Below are 23,427 nucleotides of genomic sequence, written 5' to 3'. Positions count from 1 at the left end.
GAAATGACTAAAACTAAGAATGTAGCATTTTTCTGCTACTAATAATAGATCTATTCAATTGTAAGTTTATGTCTTTTGTTCTTAGTTCCAGTCGATGAATCTCAAGGTTTTAATAAAAACAAAGATGTTTTGTAAGTTCAGTAAAACCTTTTCATACTATGAGCAAATGTATTCTATTGCATTGGAAAAAAAAATCTCTTGTTGATCTTGAGCAATATTTCATAGGTTATTTTGTATGTATCATTGGATTCCTCAGGGCGCTAGCTCATGGATTGAACTTCAAACATTCTTTATTTTTTCTCATAGGATATCATGTAAAATTGGCAATGCAACCAGAAATGGACAGTTGAAGAATCTCTGTAGGTTTTACCTGTAAAAACCTGCCAATCCCTTATGCATTTTAGCAACAATTGTCCACAGTTAGGCCAGCACTTATAAACCTCCCTGTCAGATTTCACAGTTGAGCCTTGTTGTTTTTGTTTGCTTTATATTTTACAGTGTGTATTCTAGAAGATGTCTTCTAAGGAAATAATTTCTACTACAGTGAAGATGGTGCAGACATTTTTGATTTTTTGACAATATTGCTCTGGATTTTTTTTTTGGGGGGGGGAGGATGAGAATGACCATTGGCTTACCTGAAGGGTCCTTTTCTGTACACCGCGGGAGAGTCCAAGCAACGGGTTAATTCAGTCTGCTTGCCCTTAGGACTGAGGAACTATTTTTCCTTAAGCCACACCTCCTCCTGGTGTGCTCAATCCCCCAGAATTCTTTGAAGGAGTCAGTTCGTGCGGACGGAGCGAAGCGTCCAAGATGATGTACTGTTGACACGAGGAACCCGAATCCCGGCCTTGAGAGCCAGGGTGGGTTGGACTCTCCCGCGGTGTACAGAAAAGGACCCTTCAGGTAAGCCAATGGTCATTTTCCTGTACACCGCTTGGAGAGTCCAAGCAATGGGACATACCAAAGTTATTGTCCATCTGGGTGGGCAGAAGAAGGCTCCCGGGATTCGGTCTCTGACACAACCGCCTGGAGCACACGCCTGCCGAAAGACGCCTCAGCCGAGGCGAAAATGTCCAGTTTATAGTGTCGCACAAATGGAGAAGGAGAGGACCACGTAGCGGCCCTGCAGATGTCCAGGATCGAGGCCTGGGTGGCCCAGGCCGCTGAAGTAGCAGCACTTCGTGTGGAGTGTGCAGTGATGCCGCGCGGAACGGCTTTGGATTGACTTTCATAGGCAGTCGCAATGCAAGCGCGAAGCCACCTGCCAATTGTGGAGGAAGTGACCTTCTTCCCTAGGGAACCGGGCTGGAAGGAGAGGAAAAGAGCCTCTGATTTCCTGAATTCCGCAGTACGAGCGATGTAGACCTTCAGGGCCCTCCTGACATCAAGATTGTGCCAGGATCGCTCTCTGGGATGCGACGGATGAGGACAAAAATTTGGCAACACAATGTCTTGCGCTCTATGGAACCATGAGTTTACTTTGGGGGTAAAGGTCGGGTCCAGCCTCAAAATGACCCTGTCAGGGTGGATGACGCACAGATCCTGGCGAACAGAGAGAGCCGCCAGCTCCGAAATCCGGCGAGCTGACGTGATGGCAATCAAGAAGGCCGTCTTCAGCGTCAGGAATCGAAGAGAAGTAGTGCGTAAAGGCTCGAATGGAGGGCCAGAGAGGGCCCGCAGGACCACGGACAGCTGCCAAGTAGGATAGCGATGAACGGTGGGAGGGCGAAGGTTAGAAGCGCCCTTGAGGAAAAGACGCACCTTCGGGATTTTGCTGAGAGGCAAAAGGTGGTCGCCCGACCAGACAGTAGACAAAGCCGCCACTTGGCGTCGAAGGGTGTTCGGGGCCAGGCCCTTGTTGAGTCCCGCTTGAAGGAAGTCAAGCACTCTGGGAACAGGCGCGGTCGTCGGCTCGATGAGCAGCTCCTCACACCACTTGGCGAAGGCGGCCCAGGACGCATCATAAATCCTAGTGGTTGAAGGGCGTCTAGCCGCCTGAATGGTGTTCACTACCTCCTCCGACAGGCCTTGGTCTTTTAGTTGGTCCCCCTCAAGTGCCAGACGGCCAACTGGAGCCACTGGGGCTCTGGGTGAATCACGGCCCCCTGGCTGAGGGAGATCTGGTCCGGAGGAATGCGCCACGGAGGAGACACCGACAGGTGGACAAGGTCGGCAAACCACGACCTGCGGGGCCAATGCGGGGCCACGAGAAGGACCTCTGCTCCCTCTGCGATGACTTTGGAGATGAATTGAGGAAGGAGAGGCAGGGGAGGGAAGGCATACAGTAGCTCGCGGGGCCACTTGCAACGCAGTGCGTCTGTCCCCTCCGCCCCCGGGGTGAAGAACCGGGAGTAGAAGCGGTCGAGCTGCTTGTTGTCCCTTGACGCAAACAGGTCTACGGCCGGAGTCCCGAATCTGTCGGACATCTGGTGGAACAGGCGAGGGTCCAGTTTCCACTCCGCAGGATCTATGGTCGTCCTGCTCAGCCAGTCGGCCTGTGTGTTGTCCACTCCGGAGATATGGTCGGAGCGAAGGGATTCCAGATGGCGCTCCGCCCAGCGTCCCAGGGACTCCGCCTCTCTCATCAGTGCTCTGGATCTGGTGCCGCCCTGACGGTTGATGTGGGCCTTGGTGGCCACATTGTCCGTCATCAGAAGCACATGTTGACGATGGATGGGCCGGCTGAAATGTCGCAGGGCCAGGCGAGCAGCTCTCAGTTCCAGCAGGTTGATGCTGTAGCTGGATTCCACTTGGGACCACTTGCCTTGAACAACCAGGGACCCCATGTGGGCTCCCCAGCCGGAGAGGCTGGCGTCTGTGGTGATGATCAACCTCTCGGGTTCCTTGAATAGGTGGCCCTTGAGGATGGCCGGAGACACCCACCAGCGGAGAGACCTCTTCACGTCCGGGGGAACTCGAATCGGCCTGGTAGAGTTGCTCCTGGATGCCCTCTGGTGCGGCAGCAGCAGCCACTGAAGAGACCTGGAATGCAGGCGGGCCCACGGCACGATGGAAATGCAGGAGATCATTTTTCCCAGCAGCTGCGACAGAAGGACCACTGGAGCCAGCCTCAAGCTCAACACCTTGTGGGTCATGGACCTTAGACCGGTCAACCTGTCTCGGGAAAGGAAAACCCTGCACAAGTTGGTATCTATCACCGCCCCCAGGTGTACAAGTCTGTTGGTTGGAGTGAGATGGCTCTTCTCTATGTTTAGAGTGAAGCCGTGATTTCTGAGGGATCTCATAGTGGTTTGGAGATCCCGAAGGGCCTGCTGCCTGGACGACGACTGGATCAGGATGTCGTCCAGGTAGCACTGGAGCCTTATGGGCCTGCGTCTTAGCTGAGCCGCCACTACCGCCAGCACTTTGGTAAACGTCCGAGGAGCGGACGAGAGGCCGAATGGAAGAGCTTTGTACTGGAAGTGGCGACCCGCATAATAGAAGCGCAGGAACTTCCTGTGCTGAGGACGGATGGGGATGTGGAGGAATGCCTCTTTGAGATCTATAGATGTGAGAAGATCTCCCTGTCGAATCCCCGCCAGAATGGACTGCAGAGACTGCATCTTGAACCTCCGGTAGGCGATATGCCTGTTGAGGTTCTTGAGGTCCAAGATGGCTCTCCACCCCCCCGAGTTCTTTGGTACCAGGAAGAGGATGGAGTAAAACCCCTTCCCCTCTTCGCCTTGGGGAACTGGTTCCACGGCCCTGATGTCCAGGAGATGACGGACTTCCTGGTCCATACGCTGCCTCTTTTGGGGGCAGGACGGGACAGGGCACCGGATGAAGGTCCGAGGGGGAAGGGACAGGAATTCCAGGGAGAGGCCTTCCCTGACTGTCTGCAGAACCCAAGCATCCTCGGTGTTCTGGGCCCAATGGGAGGCGAACAGCTGGAGGCGACCCCCGATGGGCGCCAAGCCCTGGCAGTCACTTTGACTTACGGAACGGCCTGTTGGAGGCCCACCGCGGTTATACTTGCGGAAGCCGAACTGCTGCCTGCCTCTGTCCCGAAAGGGCGCTCTGTCTTGGGACCTGTCGCCCTGCTGGCCGAAGGACCTATTAGAGGGAGAGAAGGAAGAGGCAGAGGTGGAAGGCTCGGAGGCACGAAAGGACTGCCTCCTAGAGTAGGGAGCGGCCTTACGTTCCTGCTTTTTATTTAGAGAAGGTAGGATCTTCCTCTTGTCCTTGGACTCAATGAGGAGAGGATCCAGGGACTCGCCAAACAATTTGGACCCCTTAAAGGGGGCGGAAGCCAGTTTCCATTTGTTTTTCTGGTCCGCTTGCCAATGTCGGAGCCAGATCAGTCGACGGGAAGTTATGTTAGAACCGAGGGCCCTGGAGGCAAATTTGGTGGCATTGAGGGACGCGTCAGCGGCATACTGGGAGGCCGCGATTATTTTTGACACGTCCTGGTGGAGACGGATGTCTCCCGCCGGGAGCTTGTTTAGGAGCTCGCGCAGCCAGATCACAGAAGCCCTATTAAAAAAGGAAGCGGAAGAAGAGGCCCTGATGGCCCAGGCAGCCGCCAGATGGGTCTTGTGGCACGCCTTTTCCGCCTTCTTGTCCTCCGCCTTAAGGCCTTCCAGGAGGTCGGCCGGTAGCGAGGAGTTGGAAGTGAGCGCAGCGATGGGCGGGTCGACAGTGGGAAGGGCCAGAAGGTCCTCCAACACTGGCTCCATAGTATAAAGCTTCCTATCTACCCCACTGGGAGAGGATTGCGTGGCTGGCTGAGCCCACTGGCGCTGGATTAAGTCGAGGAACAGCCCCGGGACCGGAACCAGCTCTTGCTGGGGCGCTGGCACATCAAACATGACCGCATTGGGATTAGCCGGAGGGGCATCCTCCGCCGGCGCGGTCGGCTTGGGCTTGATCCCCACCCTGGTGGCAGCCTTGACCTTGTGAAGGACCGATTTAAAAAGGCTGGGCTTGAAGAGACCCGCAAAGGCGGGCGCTTCGGGGGGAAGGTCCTCGTCGTCCGAGAGGCCTAGCACCTCCGGGTCAGGGTCCTCAATGGCAGAGGCCTCGCTGACCACCGAGGATTCCAGGGAAGGATGGCGAGCACGCTTGCTTGGGGGCGGAGCTGCCTGATCGGGCTTGGGACCCCTAGGGGCCGCTGCGGTAGGGCTTTTAAATTTCATGGCCTCCGTGATGCCCTTGGCAATGGCGCGGGCCATTAGCTCCTGCATGCGGGGCGATAACTCCTCAGAGTCAGAATCGGGATCCAAGCCCTCTTCTAGGGGGGGTGAAGCCTCACCCTGCATATCGTCTATGCTAGCATCCCCAGGGGGAGGAACCTGTTCACAGGCCCAAGAAGGGACCGGGGAAGCCGGCTCTGCAAATGACCTATTAGGGGATAGGTCCTGGGATTCCACCTCCTCGGCGAGGACCGACTGGAGATCTTCCCGGGAGGGAGGGGCTCCTGAAAGGGACTGCACCCTGTCTGCCTGGCGTCTGGCCTTCTCGAATTGCTTGTCAAGGGCCCGCTGGCGCCTTTCAGCATCCTTGGCCTCAGCTACCGAAGGGGTTCTGGAACGCTGTTTCCCAGAGCTACCCCCACCACTCTTGCCCGCACCCCCACTCCCCGAAGAGGAGGAACCCTTGCTAGGGGCCTGCGAGAGGCTCGGCCTAGCGTCTTGGGAATCGGGAGGACTGGGCAGGTCCATAGTCAATGACCACACAAGATGGAGCAAGGCTATGATAAGGCAGAAGGATAGATATAGACTGGGTGCTGTAATGGGAAACAAAACGAAATGATCGTTAAAATTGCCATATATACAATTAATCGAATCAATACTATGAAATCATCCCATGTTTCACACCAGTCGGAGGCCCAGGGGTAGGATTGGGGCCTGCACCGAGGTGCAAGGCTCCGCAGGAGAAGCAGGGAGGAGAATGACTATATAAAAAATCTTCAGGCCTGCGCTTACTTAGGCCTCCTCCCTGAGCCGGTATGATGACCGTTGGAATGGCACAGGAACCAGCGCCGCTCGCAAAAATAGACAAATGGCGAAGGTGGCGATCCTAGCCCGAGAAACCCTTGCTAGGCCCTGCCACCTCCAGCGGCCTCCTGACAACGAGGCTGATGCAAAATGGCGGCCATGGCTGGGCGCGCTATTTTCGCGCCTAAAAATGGCCGCCGCAACAGCGTGGGGCTAAGGGAGAGCGAGGGGCGAACGCGCCTCGCAATGGCGACGATCGCCCACTCCTCCCTGCGGCAGAGGTCCTCTAGCAGGCCGGGGAGCGAAAAAACTTCGACGAAAATAACAAACGAGGGGCCTGGGGACTTAGGAACCTCGCCGCTGCAGCCGCGCCGTTTTAAACGACAAGCGGCAGGCCTCCGAAGCCGTCCCAAGAGGATCGGCTGAGGGGCACCCCCCACCACCTTGTAGCTTACCTCCTGGCCTTCAAGTGCAGATTCTATTGAAGAAAGTCGCAGAATTGAAGAGAGAAACGTCTCACGAGGTTGGGGAATATTAGAGAAAAAACTTTAAACGCAATTAGAGAGTCCAAGCCAAAAAAAAAAGATCAATTTAGCTCAGAGCTCTAACTAAATACGTCCAAACGGGCTGACTGAGGAAGAATTCTGGGGGATTGAGCACACCAGGAGGAGGTGTGGCTTAAGGAAAAATAGTTCCTCAGTCCTAAGGGCAAGCAGACTGAATTAACCCGTTGCTTGGACTCTCCAAGCGGTGTACAGGAAAAATTGTGTATTCTACAAAGCATTATGAAGAATAGTTCTGAAAAACTGCCTCCCCGAAGATTAAAAGCCATTCTTTACATATTATATTTGGAAGCAAAATTGTTCGTTCTGTTTTTGCTTTTCATATCAACATTTTGTTTTCTTTGTTTTAAATAAATTAGTGTATCGTATCACAGTAATACTTTATAGGTACATACAGGCTTCTATTTTACTATATTTCACAGGTAGAAATTGTATATTCAGGATAGTTTGAGCTATTAAGATTTTGAAAGACATTTTGACATCTGCTACTAGTTATGGAGGAATCTCACATTTTTGTTTTCTCCCACCTTTTTTTTAAAAAAAGTCTCAAATTATTTTTCCTTATTTATGAAGTAATTGTGAAATAATAGATTTTTCACTCTGAGTACTCATTACCTGTTCCACTTTAAAGTGATAATGTAGCAGGAATTTAAAGTAGTGCTTTACATGCAAATAATATGTGCATCTTATTGATTATTGAGAAGGACCATCCAATCCAGAGAGAGGCAAATAGCATACAAGATGCTTTTGTTCAAAAGACTTCCTTGATGATTATGTAAGAGATGATTATCCAGAAGGATTCCCAAATTGCATACAGTGCCACCTCATTAAAATATCAAGATATACTGTAGTTTGTTGTTTGGTATAAGGATTGTGGAAAATTTACCTTTTAAGTCTGATCTTCTGTATTGAGACTTGTCATGTATGTATGTATGCATGCATGCATGTATCCCTTTCTCCCCTGTTTTTATGTCTAGTCAGAGTTACTGTTGTTCTCCAACTGTGAGAACAGCAACTGTTTGTCTAGAAGCCCATTGTGAGTTTATTTCTCCAATTCTATTCCTTTTCCCCTTGAGTTTTAATTCAGCCAGCTTGGTTACAAAACTGAGAGAGCTTCATCAATAAACCTATTTATAGGTAAAATATATAGAGACACAAGCACACACATACAAACCTATATAGATAAAAAACATGTATACATAAACTAAAGAAATATTTAGTCCTTCATTTAAATGTCCATTAACTCCTCATGAGAGGGAACTTTTTTTAATCTGATAAAAAAGCTGTATGTAAGGCATAGGAGCTGCATATAATCAATAAAACTGTCAACAAAATAACCTGAAACATTTTAAAATGAAATGGAAAGTTCCAAATGAAAATGAGGTTTTAATTTGCTCTTTTAATTATTATCAACATTTGCCTAATATGTTCCACATTATAAAGCAAAACACAGAATGAGGTCTGCTGAAATCAGTGGGTTATTGATGTACCTAATCAAGAAGTCACCATGAGCTATCACAACATGGAAAATATAAACTACATCTGTATGAAATTGATTAGGTCACAATGAATTTAATAATAAGCGAGGAAATGTGCAATGAAGGTAAAACTGGCTTGGGTCCATAACTATGTAGACAATCTAAGTAATTGTGAGTATATGATATATAAGCTTTTCTCATATATAACATTACTAATTCAAATAATTTTCAGATTGTGTTCAATTTTACAAGATTATTTAGAATATGTTCAATTTTATAGAAACTGACTTCTGCATCAACAACAAAAACTATATAAGATTTTTTTCCCCCACATAGATTTATACTTTAGAGACTGGCACCAAGAGACACATTTTGATCCTGATTCTGTGATAAATAATTCACAATGTTTGGCTTTGGTTGTGTTTCTTGTGACAAAGAATAAATATTATGGCCTCCAATGTAGATGAATAGTTACTGAGATTCCTTTATTGATCACACAGTCAGCCAGATATTTAGAATGGATTTGACATTTTTATCTACATATTGAGTTCTTCCCAAGAATCTGGATATGCAGATGTTGTTAGGCGGTGCTAAAGGTATCATATTATGGTTTGTCACAGTTAGCCAGATATCTAGACTGGATTTTATCTACCTATTGAGTTTTCCAAAGGATATGTTATAGCAGAAGTTGTTGTTTGATGGTATTGAAGGTATTGTTTCAACATGTAACTTGTTTTGTAATTGATTGATGGTATTTTTTGTCAATTCAAGTGATGCACCAGAGGGTTTTTTTATTGTACTCAAGGCATCTATTATTATTGGTAATATTTTTGCTTGTGAAATTACAGCTGTCAGTTCTTTTGTTTATGTTGGCCTTTACATACATTGATTTTTTCCCAAAACCTAAGGCATTGGAGTGTATTGGTGTAGCATATATGCGGATCCAAGTACATATACTACATTAATTGACAGGTGAGAATTTTGTCAATGCACAGATTTTCAAGTGTTGTTCAAGAATTTTTGGTTCAGCACCTAGTGTGCCGATAACCTCGATCAGTTTGTGCCATAATCTTTCAATTTCAATGTTCAGATGTTGAAAAATCATGATTTTCAGATTTTCTTGAAAATTCTCCAAATTTTGTCTTTTATTCTACTATTTCCTGATATTTACACATTAGCGATCTATACTTCCTTCTTTTCAAATTGATATGGCAATACCACAATAAATTATTACATTGTATTATTGTTGTTGTTGTTACTTCATATGTTAAGTGTTCCTAACTAAGATATTAAAAAGCACATTTTTAAAGCTCTAAACTTGGAGGTTTTACCATTAAACCTTATTTACTTTATTTATATAATATTTGTATCCACGCTAGTAGACTATGTACAAGAGCACACATACACATACTCATTCACACAACTTTTGATTCCAACTTTTGTCTTTATCTTGATTTCTATCAAACAGAAAAGGATATAATGGTTAGGAAGATCCAAGATTAGGATTAAATTCAATGGATTTGCTTCTAAGTAGGCCTGAATTAAAAATTGTATTCTGATTAACATATCATTATACTCTTATTTTGAATAGCAAACACTTTGCCATTTTTCCCTTTTCATCTATAGATGAACTTAAAGACTTAACAATGTTTTTTTAAAGGGACAGATGGCATCTTTACTGCCAATATCTGCCGGTGTTGAAAGCACTTTCAATTCAATAATGTGAATACAGCTTTTGGAAACTAGAAAAAAATAAGTTTCAATTCTGAGGAGTATGAAATTTGTAAAATAAATTTATGTTATCTATATAATAAAAATACATAATTCTGATAGTTCTGAATCTAGTGCCAAGTTTAAAACAAATAATTTTAAATGCAGAAGAAATGACAGTAGTGGATTTAGCTAGATCTCTGTGTTTCTATGATTTGAGTTTCCTGCTACACTGAACTATGGGGATATTGGACATGTTACTTTGATTTCTTATGTGGACTTCTTCCATGAAATAGCTTTGATTGTCATTTATCAGAATAGTCAATCTATATTCAAATCATTTCCTGAAGGGTCCTTGGTGCTTTCAGAATTTGGCTGTTTTCTTACAAACATTTCATTACCTAAACAAAGTAAATATCATTGTTGGTGGCTAGTCATCAAGACTAGCAGTGATGATATTACCTAGTTTGGATAATGAAATGTCTGCAAGAAATTAACCAAGGTCAGAGACCACCAAGGACCCCTTAATTCAACCGAGCTACAAATATTCTCCTTCATTGAAACCATTCCCTTTCTTCCATACTTTCTTTCCTTTCATAAACATGCCAGTTTATTAAAATTTATATTTTAAAGTTTTAAAAAATAAGCAAAATAGCACAATACAACAATTTAAATAATGTAATCACGAATATAGATTCAAATATGATTTTCAAAGATTCATAACATTTTCTAAGGAAAGACTGCTCTCAATCATTTTGGTCGATAATGGAATAGATTCCTGTTTCCTTACCTCCAGGATGAACTGGTGCTCCACAGAGGAGAACAACCCCTTGCCCTTCCCGCACAGATACAGTACTTCTTATTTTTGTCTTTAAGTGTTCGATACCTAAGTTTCCAAAAAGAAAACGAGAGAGAGAGATAAGTTTTAATATGGAGTCAGCTACAAAAAGACCTGCATTTTCTCCTCACTGATGCATTTCCATTAACTTTCAAATTAATTTTCATAAAAAAACATTCATTACAAGAATCAAATTCTCTAATTAAGATTATTATTAGCAAAGTTGCTTCATTTGGAATACAAACCAGCTTCTACTACTCATAATCGGTGTTTTCAACATGAACATTACAACCTTGTCTTGTTCACAATAACTGTACCAACCCAAGTATCTAACTGATGTTATTCAGTTCATGATGAAGATTTTCTTTACCTTCCTTTTCCTTTTTAGCAGAAGGAAAACAAAAGCACCAAAATTTGAGGGAACTTTACTTCTCACAGAGTATCTGAAAGTTGTATTGTCAGTCAGCAAGGAAAATTTCAACTGTAACTGCTTGCCAATAACTTAAAACATCAGAAAGAATGACAGGATTCATTTGAGGATTTCTTCTGTTGCTGAAGAAAGAATTGTAAGACATAAAACTCATCGGGAATTTACTATGACTCCCAGAGAAAGGACACTTTAAAAGACTTTAGCAAAAGGCATGCTAGAGCTGTTTATAATTGTCAATTACAATTCAATTTAAATTTAAATATGGCAGGATTTAAAAATTCTGATTGATATGCAATCATTTAAATACAATAAGTATATGTTTAAAAAATGTAGCTAGAAAAAATGGAATGGGATTAAAATACAGGAAAAATAATAAAAATTAATACATAACTAATAAATTTTCCTAGAAAGAGGAAAGAGTTGCATGCATCAGTTATACTGGTAAATTTTCATTAGTTTCTAAGGGAACCAAAGCTGGCATTCTCTAAATGTAGTCCAAGATTAACCCAACAGCTGTCTATAAACTTGAATCCACATTTGTATTTATGCCAAGTCATTCACATATTCAAAATAAGGAAGCTGAATGTGTCAATGTCTTTTGCATCAAATTAGATATATAATACAAAGCAGCAAGTCTGTTCTCTGATCAATAATATTGATTAGGAAGGAATGTCAAAGTAACAATATTCAAGGTAATATTTAACTTAAAACAGTTCAAACACTTATAAGTGTGATTTTTCCTCCTCCCTTTTGTTACACACATTTTCAATGCATGGAGAAGAGATCTGTCTGCTTGGAGAGGGTTCAGTCTGCACAGCTAACTGGCTGGGAAATGGCTGGTGCCTGTCTTACCATTATATGAAATGACTCTCACTATCTGTGGTTTGCAGTTAACTTTAATACAGAAACTGAAAGAAGCTTCTGCATATTTCTTCTTTAGCCTGCTAGTCTAAACCAACTGTTGTCCAAGTGGCCAGATTGTTATCACCTGACTATATGAGTGATGCTAGATCATATCACTCATTCAGCGCTATTGCAACTTCTTCTTTTTTTTGAACAAAATTTTTTATTGGTTTTACAAAATTTTTAGGAAGAAGGGTAATGGGTAAAGGTACAAATTATGACAGCTACATTATTCAGGAAATGGCACTCCCCCCGATTCTCATAACTTTCACTTGTTAATACATTAAGTAAAATACTACTTAACAATTTTTGACAGCATATTTTTACCTTATATATTCCAATATTTTCAATCTATTTTATATCCAACAGAAAAAAGTTCCCTGTATCACAATTGCATTATTTTTCTAACTCACTTTTGTGATCTAAGTTTTCTCGATGTTGCCTCTTCCCCCACCCACCCACCAGCAAGGCTCCGGCACTTCCCGTGTCTTGTGTAGTGTCATCAACTTTATCTAGGAGAGCTTTGTTTTTTTCCATGAAGGCCTCCACCTCCATAGTTGTATTAATTCTGATTCTATTGCCCTCCCAGAATACCAGCATGCCTTCTGGCAGCAGCCACCGGAACCAAACCCCTATCTCGAATAGTTTCTTCGCTAAAAGCGAATATTTTTTTCTTTTATCTCTAACTTTCTTTGGGATTTGTTTCAGAATGACTATCTCTCTATCCTTGTATTTTAACATTTGCCCCCTTTGTGCACTCAGAATCTCATCTCTTGTAGTCTTTCTAAGAAATTTAACGTGAACCTCTCTTGGAACATTGTGTGTTCTAGCATAAGCTGAATTAACTCTATAGACCAGGTCAATATCCCATCCCAACTGCTGTATGTCTTTTTTAATATATTCAGCGAGTAAGTTTGTCATAATCTCCCTCAAATCTTCATCATCAGCCTCAATTACATTTTGAAATCTAAGGGAAAAAGACATCCTTTCAAATTCCATTTTTATCTGATGGTTCTCAAGTTCTTGGTTTCCTCTCTGGACCCCCCTCACCTCCCCCCTCATCTCAGCCGTCCCCTCCTCCAAAAGTTCCAGTCTCTGTGAGTTTTGAGCCGTTCGGTTTTGGTTCTCTCTGAGCTGTTCATTCATTTCTTTCAGTTGATTTTTCAATTCCTCCTGCCCCTTTAAGATCTTTTGAAGCAACTGCTGGGTTAGGTCCTTCTCAGGTGCTTTTTGTAGTAGAAATGTTAATGTCTGTTGTCCACTGGGGCTGGACGTTGAGGATGTTGGAGCAGAGCCAGCAAAGCCTGGTTTCCCAGGTGGGGGTCTTTTCGGTGCCATTTTAATAAAGAAAAACTCAGAGGTGTCTGTGTCCATAGGATGAAATGGCAACTATGAACAGGGGATAGCCAAGAGAGATCGCGAGGCAGGCAGTCCAGACAATAATAGAGACCTTTTCTATAGTTCAAATCCAGACAATAAAATCCATTAGTCCAAGTCCAGGGTACAGTATTTCAAGAGATATTTCTGGGTGTCACGGAGACAAAGAGAAAATGCCAGCAATTTCTATGGGTGGAGTCAAATTACAAAGTGCATAAAGACAACAGAAGTGTGCCATCTTGCCTTGCCAGTACAGGATCAGAAGGCAACAAACCAAAAGTTTTCAAAGTTTTCAAAAAGAACAGATCGTCACTTCTCTTTCACAATTGCAACAGGGTATTCATCTGCTTGCTTGCTATGAGTGTGATTTCATTCTAAAGCTCTCCCCCTTCTCCTCCAAGGGCAGAGAGCAGTCCAAAGCCGCTTATCCAAGGGGGGGGGAAATCCCCCTCCCTCCAATCGCACTTCCCAGGAACCAATTGAAAGTCTTTAAAAAGCTGTCAATCGTTCATTAAACAATCAAAGAGGGAGTCGGGGAGGGTTTCCATCTCACCACATCGCAGCTGCAGCCTTCAGATCATCAAATTTGTCCAGCAGCCTCGAAGCAAAAGCTCGTGGAAGCATAGAAGCTCCCCACGCACCCCCTTTCGCCTCCTGGCACCTAGGGCAATGCCAGGAGCCCCCCCCCCCCCCGTGGCCGCCGCTGATATAGGGGACCCCCAGCTAGCCGCCCCCTCGGCAGAGCGCCCATACAAGGCTCCCTGTGCCCCCCCGATCGAGGGGGGGCCACCAAGAGCGCACAGGGTGAGCGAAACACGCCCACCGCTCTCAGCAGCCAGAACCGGAACTCCCAGCGCTATTGCAACTTCTAATGGTTGCTGAAAAGTGGCTGTTAATCAAGGCTTACCTGAAGAACATACTTTAATTGATAGAAATATTATTTATTTAATTTATAATCCACTTTTATTTTATATATCTCATACTAGTACATGTAATACTCACAATGTTTTCCCCTATAACATCAACCCTGTAAGATGGGTTGGGCAGAAAAAAAATGACTGTCTCCCAGTCTCCCAGTGGCCTTCAAATCAAGAGAGAAGTCTCTCCACTTCTAATCTAATTATCTAGCTGTCAGGTTACACCTAAACAAACTTTTCTTTCATGTGATACTAAAACATTTGCTATAATGTCTTAAAATTATGTTTTATCTTCAACTGTTTGGAAATCCAAAAATTCCTTTATTAAGGGGTAGCACAAAATTTGTACTTATGTGTTATTTTAAAAATGAAAATACATTATGATTATTTTAGAGTCATTTCATCACATCCTAAAGGAGCGCAAGCGTATACAATGTAACAAACAAATGTAATTCTAAGTTTAATACTGAAGTGTATTTCAGTTCATTTCCCTTAATTTTAGCAACTCTGCACTATTCCTTGTGAAGAGTGCAATCATGAAGAACAGACTCAACATCTACCATTATTCAACTAAAACAGAGGTGAATCTATGGCCTTCCAAATATTGGTTAGGAAGGCTTGGCTGATAGGATCAGAAATCTGGATGGATGCATATTACATGGTCCTGCATTTAAGTCTCAAAACTATTTAGTTAAAAAATTCACAGTAGAGATCTATGCAATAATTCTTTTTTTTAAATGAAACCCTTAATATTTGGAAATTATCTTTCTAAATACTTAGAGAGGAGGCTTAGTGATGCAGTGGTTAAGTGCAGTATTGCAGGTGAACTCCGCCCACAGCCTGGAGTTCAATCCTGATGCCTTCCATCTTTCCGAGGTTGGTAAAACGAGGACCAGGATTGTTGGGGGCAATATATACAAATAATGCAGGAGAGTGCTGTAAAGTAATGTGGGTGGTATATAAGTCTAAATAATTACGTTATTATGTATAAGCATTCTTTATAATAAAAAGAAAAATGGAAATAGGGCAAAATGTAAATGGTGTAAAATTTGGAATCCAAATGTGAACTAGAAAGTTGGGGACAAAATTAGAACAAAAGGTGTTGAGGTAGTTCATTTTCTATCCAGTGTCTTTTCTTGCAATAAAGTCTAGATGGCTACTGTACTGGACATTCTCAAATAGTAATTAAGCCAGTACTACCTTCCCAGATGTACGTTATACACCCTATTCTGCCTTCAAATTAATTACAAACAGGTGAAGAATATGACCTATTTCTCCTTAAGATTTGTTCAGAAAGTTGCAAAAGAGCTTAGAATCTGTGTTTTTGCTTATAATTTTTATAAAACATAGCTTCACAGGTACAGATGTTCAATGGGCTACACAAAGGACACTTTAAAGTAAACGATCTTTACAACAAAGCATAATGAAAATAATGGCTTGGAGGGGGGAAAAAAGGTATTTTCCAAAGTGTAATTTTATTTTTAATACTAAAAAAAGCAACAGCAGATGTCTTCCCAAGTCACTTAACAGCAATAATTGCCATTTCAGTACCTCACAATTTTAAAGGACAATTTGTTGAATAGAAGTAGTGCTAATTTGTTGTTCCAGTTATGTTAATCTTCAATATAATAACACAAATGGCATTTTGCTAATGTAATAGCAAAACTGACATTTTAAAAAAAATGTATGCAACTGAAACCCAGAGCTTAAATTTCCCTGAACGTTTTTCAGAATCCCTGTGCAACAATTCAACTTTTTTTTTCTGAGAAGTATTTACAGCAATTGTTCTGAAAATCATTGATCATTGCTATTCATAAGGCCTATGAAGAATGGCTATCCTTGTTTCAATGAGGTGTTTCCTAAAAAAGTGACCCAATTCTAATCTAGGTGAAAAGAAATTCACTTCATTTGTAGGCCTCATGTGAGCTGCAGAATTTATTGTAACTGAAAGAATTGGAAACAGCTTCTAGCAACTAAAATTACTTAGTAAATTGCTGAGGGCAAACTGAACCAATCTAACACTATTATCTACACTATTTGTATAATACGGTATTTGTATTCAGTGAATTACATATTAAGTGAATGAGGTCAGCAAATTTATCTTCCAAAGCTTTAGTTGTGTGTGTCTCTCATTAAAGTAACAAATCAATCTATACCAAGAAAGGCAGGAATCTGTTTATATCCATGCTGCACTCTTAAACTGTTCCTATCTTGTGTTCATTCTGGCTTCAAACCACAATAACTTAGGAAAACCTGCTTCAGACAAACGTTTAACCTGAACTAAAGGATACCATATCTTTCCACTGGATAACTCCCTGCTTTTGTACTGCTTCCAATTTTCAAATCACTTTCCTTCCTGTTTGTGAATCTTACTCTTGCCTGTTGCTGGCTCAAAACTTAACACACTTTAAAAAAAAATTTCCTTATTTGCACAGATTAGTAAATCAAGTAATGGCTTAAGATGTGGCAGCCTCTAGTCCAGGTTAAATGTTTGTCTGAAGAGGATTTACCTATGCTATTGTGGCTTGTTTTATCATTTTTCCAGTCACCTGAGGAAAGAGAAAAAAGTAGACACCGCAGTCACTTTGAATAGTAAAATGGGCTGCATATTAAATAAATAAAATCAGAAAGAGATTACAGAAGCAAGAAACAGCATTTTGAAAGCAGAGCAGAAAAGCACACCTGCAGAGTGTTTTTGTGGTGAGTGAAGAAGTGAATGAATTGTCTATTCCTGCTATTCTAAAATGACTAATGGTCCCTACTGACAACAGGATAACCTGGCAGGGTAGATAAGCCCATACAGATGTGCTCATTAGTTTACAAAGGATTTAACAACAGAAGCAACTAAAATCCAGATTGGTTTGATGACTACAGGAAGAATGATCTGTATGCACAGCCAGCTTTGTTAAAGCTAGATGAACACAACTTAAAACCAAACACCATCCAATACTAATGATCTCTGGCTCAGCAGTGTTCCTGAAAATCATTGTGTGTAAATATTGTGAAGCCAGTGTCATTTACAATAACATTCTTAACCTATTCCTTACTATGGAGAAAAGGTAAAGCTTGCTTCTATTATAAATGTATCATTGCATCATGTAGGGATGTTTACCATAACACTTGTTATAATAAATTTCTTTATAATCTAAATTCAATACACTCATAAAAATAATACATGTTCTTCAGACCTATAATGTAATGGGTTGGAAAAAGATAACAACATATAACAAATACAGAAAGTTATAAAATTGTGTATGCATTTGAACACATAAACATGCAAAAAGGTGTGTTTTACACATGATTTAACTGAGAAGCTTCAGAAATAAAGTTTATTGGGAATCAAAGAAAGGAACAGAAAAGCGGAAAAGGTTTTGTATGTAAAAGAGGAAACCATTCTACATTTAATGAAAAGTGGAAAACCTATTATTTGATGTGGCTCTTTTATAAAGAAAAACTTTCTCTAGCTGTTTTATTGACTAATTGTCCTATTGCAGGAAGCATGATGCACCTAGTACCCGGATGGCGAACCTATGGCACGTATGCCACAGGTGGCATGTGGAGCCATTTGTCAGGGCACGTGAGGCATTGCCCTGACAGCTGACTTCAGCCTTTTTTTGAGGTTATTTTTCGCCTTCCCCTGAGTCCTTTTGGAGAAGGGCGGCATATAAATCCAAACAAACAAACAAACAAATAAACAAACAAATACTAGGTGCATCATGCTTCCCACAATATACTTCAATTACGTACTCAAAGCCTGTATTCACATAACCGACTGAATCATACTTATGTTTTAATCTTACTTTAAAACAATAACTATTTGGTACTTTACTAACAATAATAAATATTATTAAATCAAATTATTATAGTTGATTACAACACAGCTAACAAAAAGTCATTTCATAACAAGATAATTTATGCCACTCGGTTCAGAAGTGAAGCTAATTAAAAGTATCTTTGAAAGTAAGTTAAGAACTCATAGGGAAATATGATGGGTAAATATTGATTTCTGTATATTTTGTTCAACAAACTGCTTACAAATATAATGATTTATTAATCTAACCATAGATGCAATTGTACCATTTTAGTGGTATCTACATGTTCAAAGAGGACAAGGCTTACATTGCAACAAACCATTGGCAATCTTGCCAATTTTGAACTCTTTCCTTCAAATTCCTTTATACAATGTGTAAGAGGCTATTAACAATGAACAAAGTAAAACTAAAGACTATTAAACAGGAAATATTAATTCAACAGAGGCTGTATACTTCATATCATTTCTACAAGAGCTACATATTACTGGTACACCAAGGGCAAGATAATATCTGTGAGACATAAGAATCAGATCAAAGGAATCATACTGTTGCTTTATTTTTGCTGAGATTGTCCATCTTTTTTCCAGATTTTTTCTCACCTGGTAATATAATGGGCAGTATAAAAGATAAGCTGTAAATCCGGAAACAGATAATAAGCACAAGGCCCAATTCCTTATTCAATGATAAGTTGCTAATATCTACTCTTGATATTGATAGGGGCATAATTTATCATTTAAAACTGTAAAAAAATTTAGAGAAAGTTTTATTAAATAGGATGTAATTCTTTCATTGTCTAATTGCAACCTGACAACCTGCCATATCAAACTGAGAACCTACCTATCATTATATTTCATCATTGTATTTTACACATCTACTGTCCAAGATTAAATCAACTCCCACAGTTCCTTAGTATACAGAACTATATATCCAACATTGAGAATATATGCTTTTTAAAAATGAATCCTGATCAAACAATGCAGGTTTCCAATTACTTTTTTTGGACTGACAGCACAAAAGCAAATTCTGAAAGACCAGGAAATAGTTTAAGACAGTAAGTACTTCCAATTGCATAGCCACAATTTCATGGAATATCTTTCCTCAAATGAGAAAAAGATAATTATCAATAATTATCAATTTTGCAATTCACTGCAAGCAAATATTATGCTTATTGTTAGGAATATAAAATTGTGTATAGTTAAGTAAAGGTGTAAAATATCTAACAAAAGGCCATAACAATGCAATATCAGCACAATAAACCTAAAAGAACAGGATTTTATAGAAAGAAATATTTGTTCTCCATGGTAATTATGAACACCAATTAAACTAAATGGATTTAACAACACTCCAATTGGTTTCAGAGATATCTAGATTAGAAGTATTTTGCATTTAAAGTAAAATTTTACTTAAATTGACTGAAAAGTTTAAAAAGCTATTAGAGATAATGAGAAAATAATTCAACAGTATCCCAAACCAAGGGGTATAGTAATAGCTGTTGTATTAACTAATAAAAAACCAGAAAAAATATCTAGAGTGGATTAAAATAAAAAGAGGAAGAACAAAATCAAATGTATGGTATGGCAGTGAAATTTAAAAAGTAGTTCTAACCGAAGGGCTTAAATCAAGTGAATAACAAACACAGAGAGAAATCAACTACTGCTATTGAGTTCTAGAAAGACTGATAAAGAACATCACAGCTGAAAATACTAAAGTACATTAACATTAACAATCCATCTGACATAATTAAAAATCAAGTGAAATCTGCTGCTTTCAAAACAGTTGCTTCCACTGATAAAAAAAGTCACACTTCTTGTACTTTCATTTTACAAACAGAAAATATTCTGGGATCTGATATAGTGAAGTCAGGAAAAAAAAACATGATAAATGAGTATAAAGAAGTGATTTTCACAAAAGGAAAGCCCACAGAATTTCTATTTTTATTGCTTGGTTTGCACACACATACACACAAACACACAAACACACAGAGAGACATATCACTCTCCCTCACTCCCCAATGAACAGTAACTGTGGCTAATAGAAAACTACGAAAAATGCATTCTTTGGATTTCTTGGGCCAAACATAAATGCAAACACCCATTGAAGTGATACAATGATTTTCAATTTTGCCAAATAAATTGCTCTATAAATAATATAAATCACTGTCTTCATTACCATCTGTTTTCTGCTTGGTGTTGCCCCAATAACCACATGATTTTCAGTCCATGTGAAAAAAGGCTGCAAGAACTAAAATATCACCCTTGGGTTTCTGTCAAGGTCTTCTACTCAGCATGGGAACAGACCAAAATATTCAATAAGCAGCAGACAGATAGTGCCAATTTGATCTATCTAGGTCCTTTATTGCCAATAAATCCAACAGGTATTCTGTCTCAAACTACAGCATATTTAGACCACTGGAGGGCCTTTACTCTGGCACACGTCTTTTGTTCCTTTAAGCTGTCCCCCGAAGGCCAATACAGGAAAATTTCCAACTGGGAGAGACAATGGCCCTATGACTCTGGACACACAGAAATAAAAAACATGTACTTCTCTAGTACCTGTATTACTGACACATTTGTACTATCCTCATCTTATGATTGTTGTATAAATATCCAGGATACACAAGTTAATTTTACACCTTTTTGCTACTTTCAGATACTAGCCCTGCAATGCATAAACATGCATTGTTGCAATTATTTGCCATGAAATTCCTTAATAAGCATACAGGGGGGGGGAATGCTTGACGGAAGTATCCCAGAGACCTGATTACATTCAGGTGGTTGTGTTTTCTATATGCTTGGTTTTTCTTTTTAGGGGGAGGTAGTGGCTTTTTTCCTTTTTTGACTGTCCGTTTCTACTTTAGCACACTCAGCTAATTAGGTCACATTTCTCATTAGTCCTATATAATAACACTATTATGGTTGCACCATGTACACTGCTAAAAAACTTCTGAATACAATTTAAGGTGCTGTTACTGCCTGTGAAGTTCAGAGCTGGGAATCTTCAAAACAACCTATTCTGTATAGATTATGCCTGCCCAATCCAAGGACAATATGAAGGACAGCTGAAGGTCCTAACTTACTGATAGATGTGACAGGGGCCATTCTCTATGAAGGTATCATGCTGTGTGGAGTCCTCCAATTAGCGCTTGAAGATTTTGTGTTTACCCTAGATTAGCATTACAGATGCCTTGCTGAAAGGCATGTCATTCTTATTTCCTTGATCTTGCCAGCTTCATGGAACTTGACAGCATTCTCTGTCTTGAAACAGCCTGAACCCCAATGGCAAGGGATGCTCCTCTCTCTCGGTCTTCTGCAAGCTTTTAAAAAATGCAGAAGGCTCTTGAGACTTGAGTAATGTAGAGTTCCCAGTCCTAGGAATTTTATATAATTTTTTTTTGCAAATTATCATTAAATTCTATATTTCTTTTACTGGCTATTATTGTAGTTTGTTGTCTTTATAACACTAGCTGCAGCTGTTCATGCCTTAAATCACTTTAAATGAAGCAATTTGTAAATTAAATTAATAAATTTCATGCTGTAAATAGAAGCCCACAAATTGCTTACTAATTCAAATATTTGTTTTCCAACCAAGTTCTGCTATTGTTTGAATAGAACAGTGCATATCTAAAAAGTAAAGTATGCCAGAATATTTTTTTTTAAATTCAGTTCTTAGCTAAAAAAGAAAGGATGATGATTTCTTTTGACATGGTGGGTATCTTCTTTACAAAACAGATTTTCAGGTAACCTAACTAAATATAACTTGTAAGAAAATGTCAGAACATTTCCTTATAAACAAAGATACCTCTTAATTATCTACAGTACTTCTTTTTCAAAGTGTTAATTTAATCCACTTGTCTTTTTATCCCTGACCCCCGATAGTGTGTTTGTGTGTGTATGTGCGTGCGCGCGCACGTGCACCAATGGTGGGTTGCAGGTGGTACGCCCCAGTATGGGCGGACCAGTGCCTGCCTGAGCACCGGGTACCATTCTGGTATGGTGCTCCGGAGGGCCCACCCACCCGCCTGAGCTCGTTACCTGTATTTGAGCTCTTCGGCGCTTCTGTGCATGCGCACGGAGCACATGGCACCTGCATGATGCTCCGCCAAGCAGTTGGAGCATCGTGGAAGGTCGTGGAAGTGTCGCAAGAGGTAAGGACGCACGCGCGCTGCACGCGTTTATGTGATGGTCACCGGGCCCCGTTGCACCGTATCAGTTGCACCGGGATCCAGAACCTACCACTGGTGCACGCGCATACATACAAACACATATCAGTTGGATACCCGTGCTTTGTTATGGAACTGGAAAAGCAGTAGGTAGTATACTTTGCCATTATGCTCCATTATCCTGTAGCTGTAAAAGACAGCAGCAGACACAGTTTTCTTGATAAGAACTTTGGTGTTTGGTTCACACTGTGGTATATTGATGTAACAGCCATCTTTTCCACAGCAGGACATCAGAGGGTACTGGAGTGTCAAAGGCACAGTGCTTCTCACTGATTCGTAACAACCTGTTGTCTCTGCTGTGGAGAACGATATCTCTCTTCTCAAATCCTGACTGACAATGATATCAGCTACTTCTGTAGTTGTGGGGGCATTGAAACAACCTCAGAGCTCTCCAGAAGGCTTCCTATTGGTGTTCATCATCACTTGGAAGTCCTTGTGGCCCTTAGGAACAGAACAGTTGTGGATTAACGCCTGGGTAGATCCCACAATAGATGTCCCTGTCATTATCATCATCATCAACAAGGTATATCTGGAGAAATGAAGGCTGATGCTGAGGCCCTGCCATGATACTCCCTGTCCTTTGGTGGACCTGCCCCTGCACTTTGAATGTTGGCATAAAATTTCCCTCCTTCACCTCTCTGGCTCCAAAATATGTCATTTGGAAGCTTCCAGAGAGCAGAAAGAAAATGCTTTGCTATTCGATGCTGGTGGGGGAGAAGGCTGTGTAAGCATTGAGGGTAGGGCTGAAGGGGAGGGAGTTGACTTTACCAGCACATGCCGGGACTCTCATCCTGCCACTTTAGAGCATAACACCAGGCACAGGGTAATCAGGGTCCAAGATCAACAACCTTGTCCCTGGAGTAATCAATATGAGGTTCATATTTAAAACCAGACAAATACTTATTAGTCCAAGGCATTGATCTCATTTGTGACTGATTAATCTAGGGGTTATTAGATGTATAATTTTTTACAGCATCTACTGACTTGGGGATGAGTTTGATGATACTTGTGTGCAGCTTCCTTTACTTGTTTTCCTAATCACATCTGTAAATCTTTTTCTGTGTTTTTGCCTCTTTTCCCTTTAACTGGTGTTATAGTAGAAGGAACAGATTTGTCTAAACTGAGGAGAAAAATAAGGGGAAAAATCTGCCTGTCTACTAGCATCCATCAGTATTCATCTGGCTAGCATCCTGTCAGTGTGTGAGAGAGTTGAGGGGTATTTGGCAACTCAAACATTATTTGTT

At 41.3% G+C, this 23,427-nt stretch overlaps 1 protein-coding gene across 1 annotated transcript in view; it reads right to left on the bottom strand.

The window, feature by feature from the left end:
• Positions 1-23,427, bottom strand: part of LOC309399729 (contactin-3-like) — a 239,464-nt gene that overhangs the window by 118,754 nt on the left and 97,283 nt on the right. The window contains exon 3 of the mRNA XM_081967803.1: positions 10,478-10,573. Within this exon, the coding sequence (XP_081823929.1) occupies positions 10,478-10,573 (96 nt within the window). The remainder of the gene's footprint in view (positions 1-10,477; positions 10,574-23,427) is intronic.

Source organism: Natrix helvetica (assembly GCF_964273705.1).
Source record: "Natrix helvetica genome assembly, chromosome: 1".
NCBI classification, from domain to species: Eukaryota; Metazoa; Chordata; class Lepidosauria; order Squamata; family Natricidae; genus Natrix; species Natrix helvetica.
This window is presented reverse-complemented; position numbering and strand designations above follow the sequence as displayed.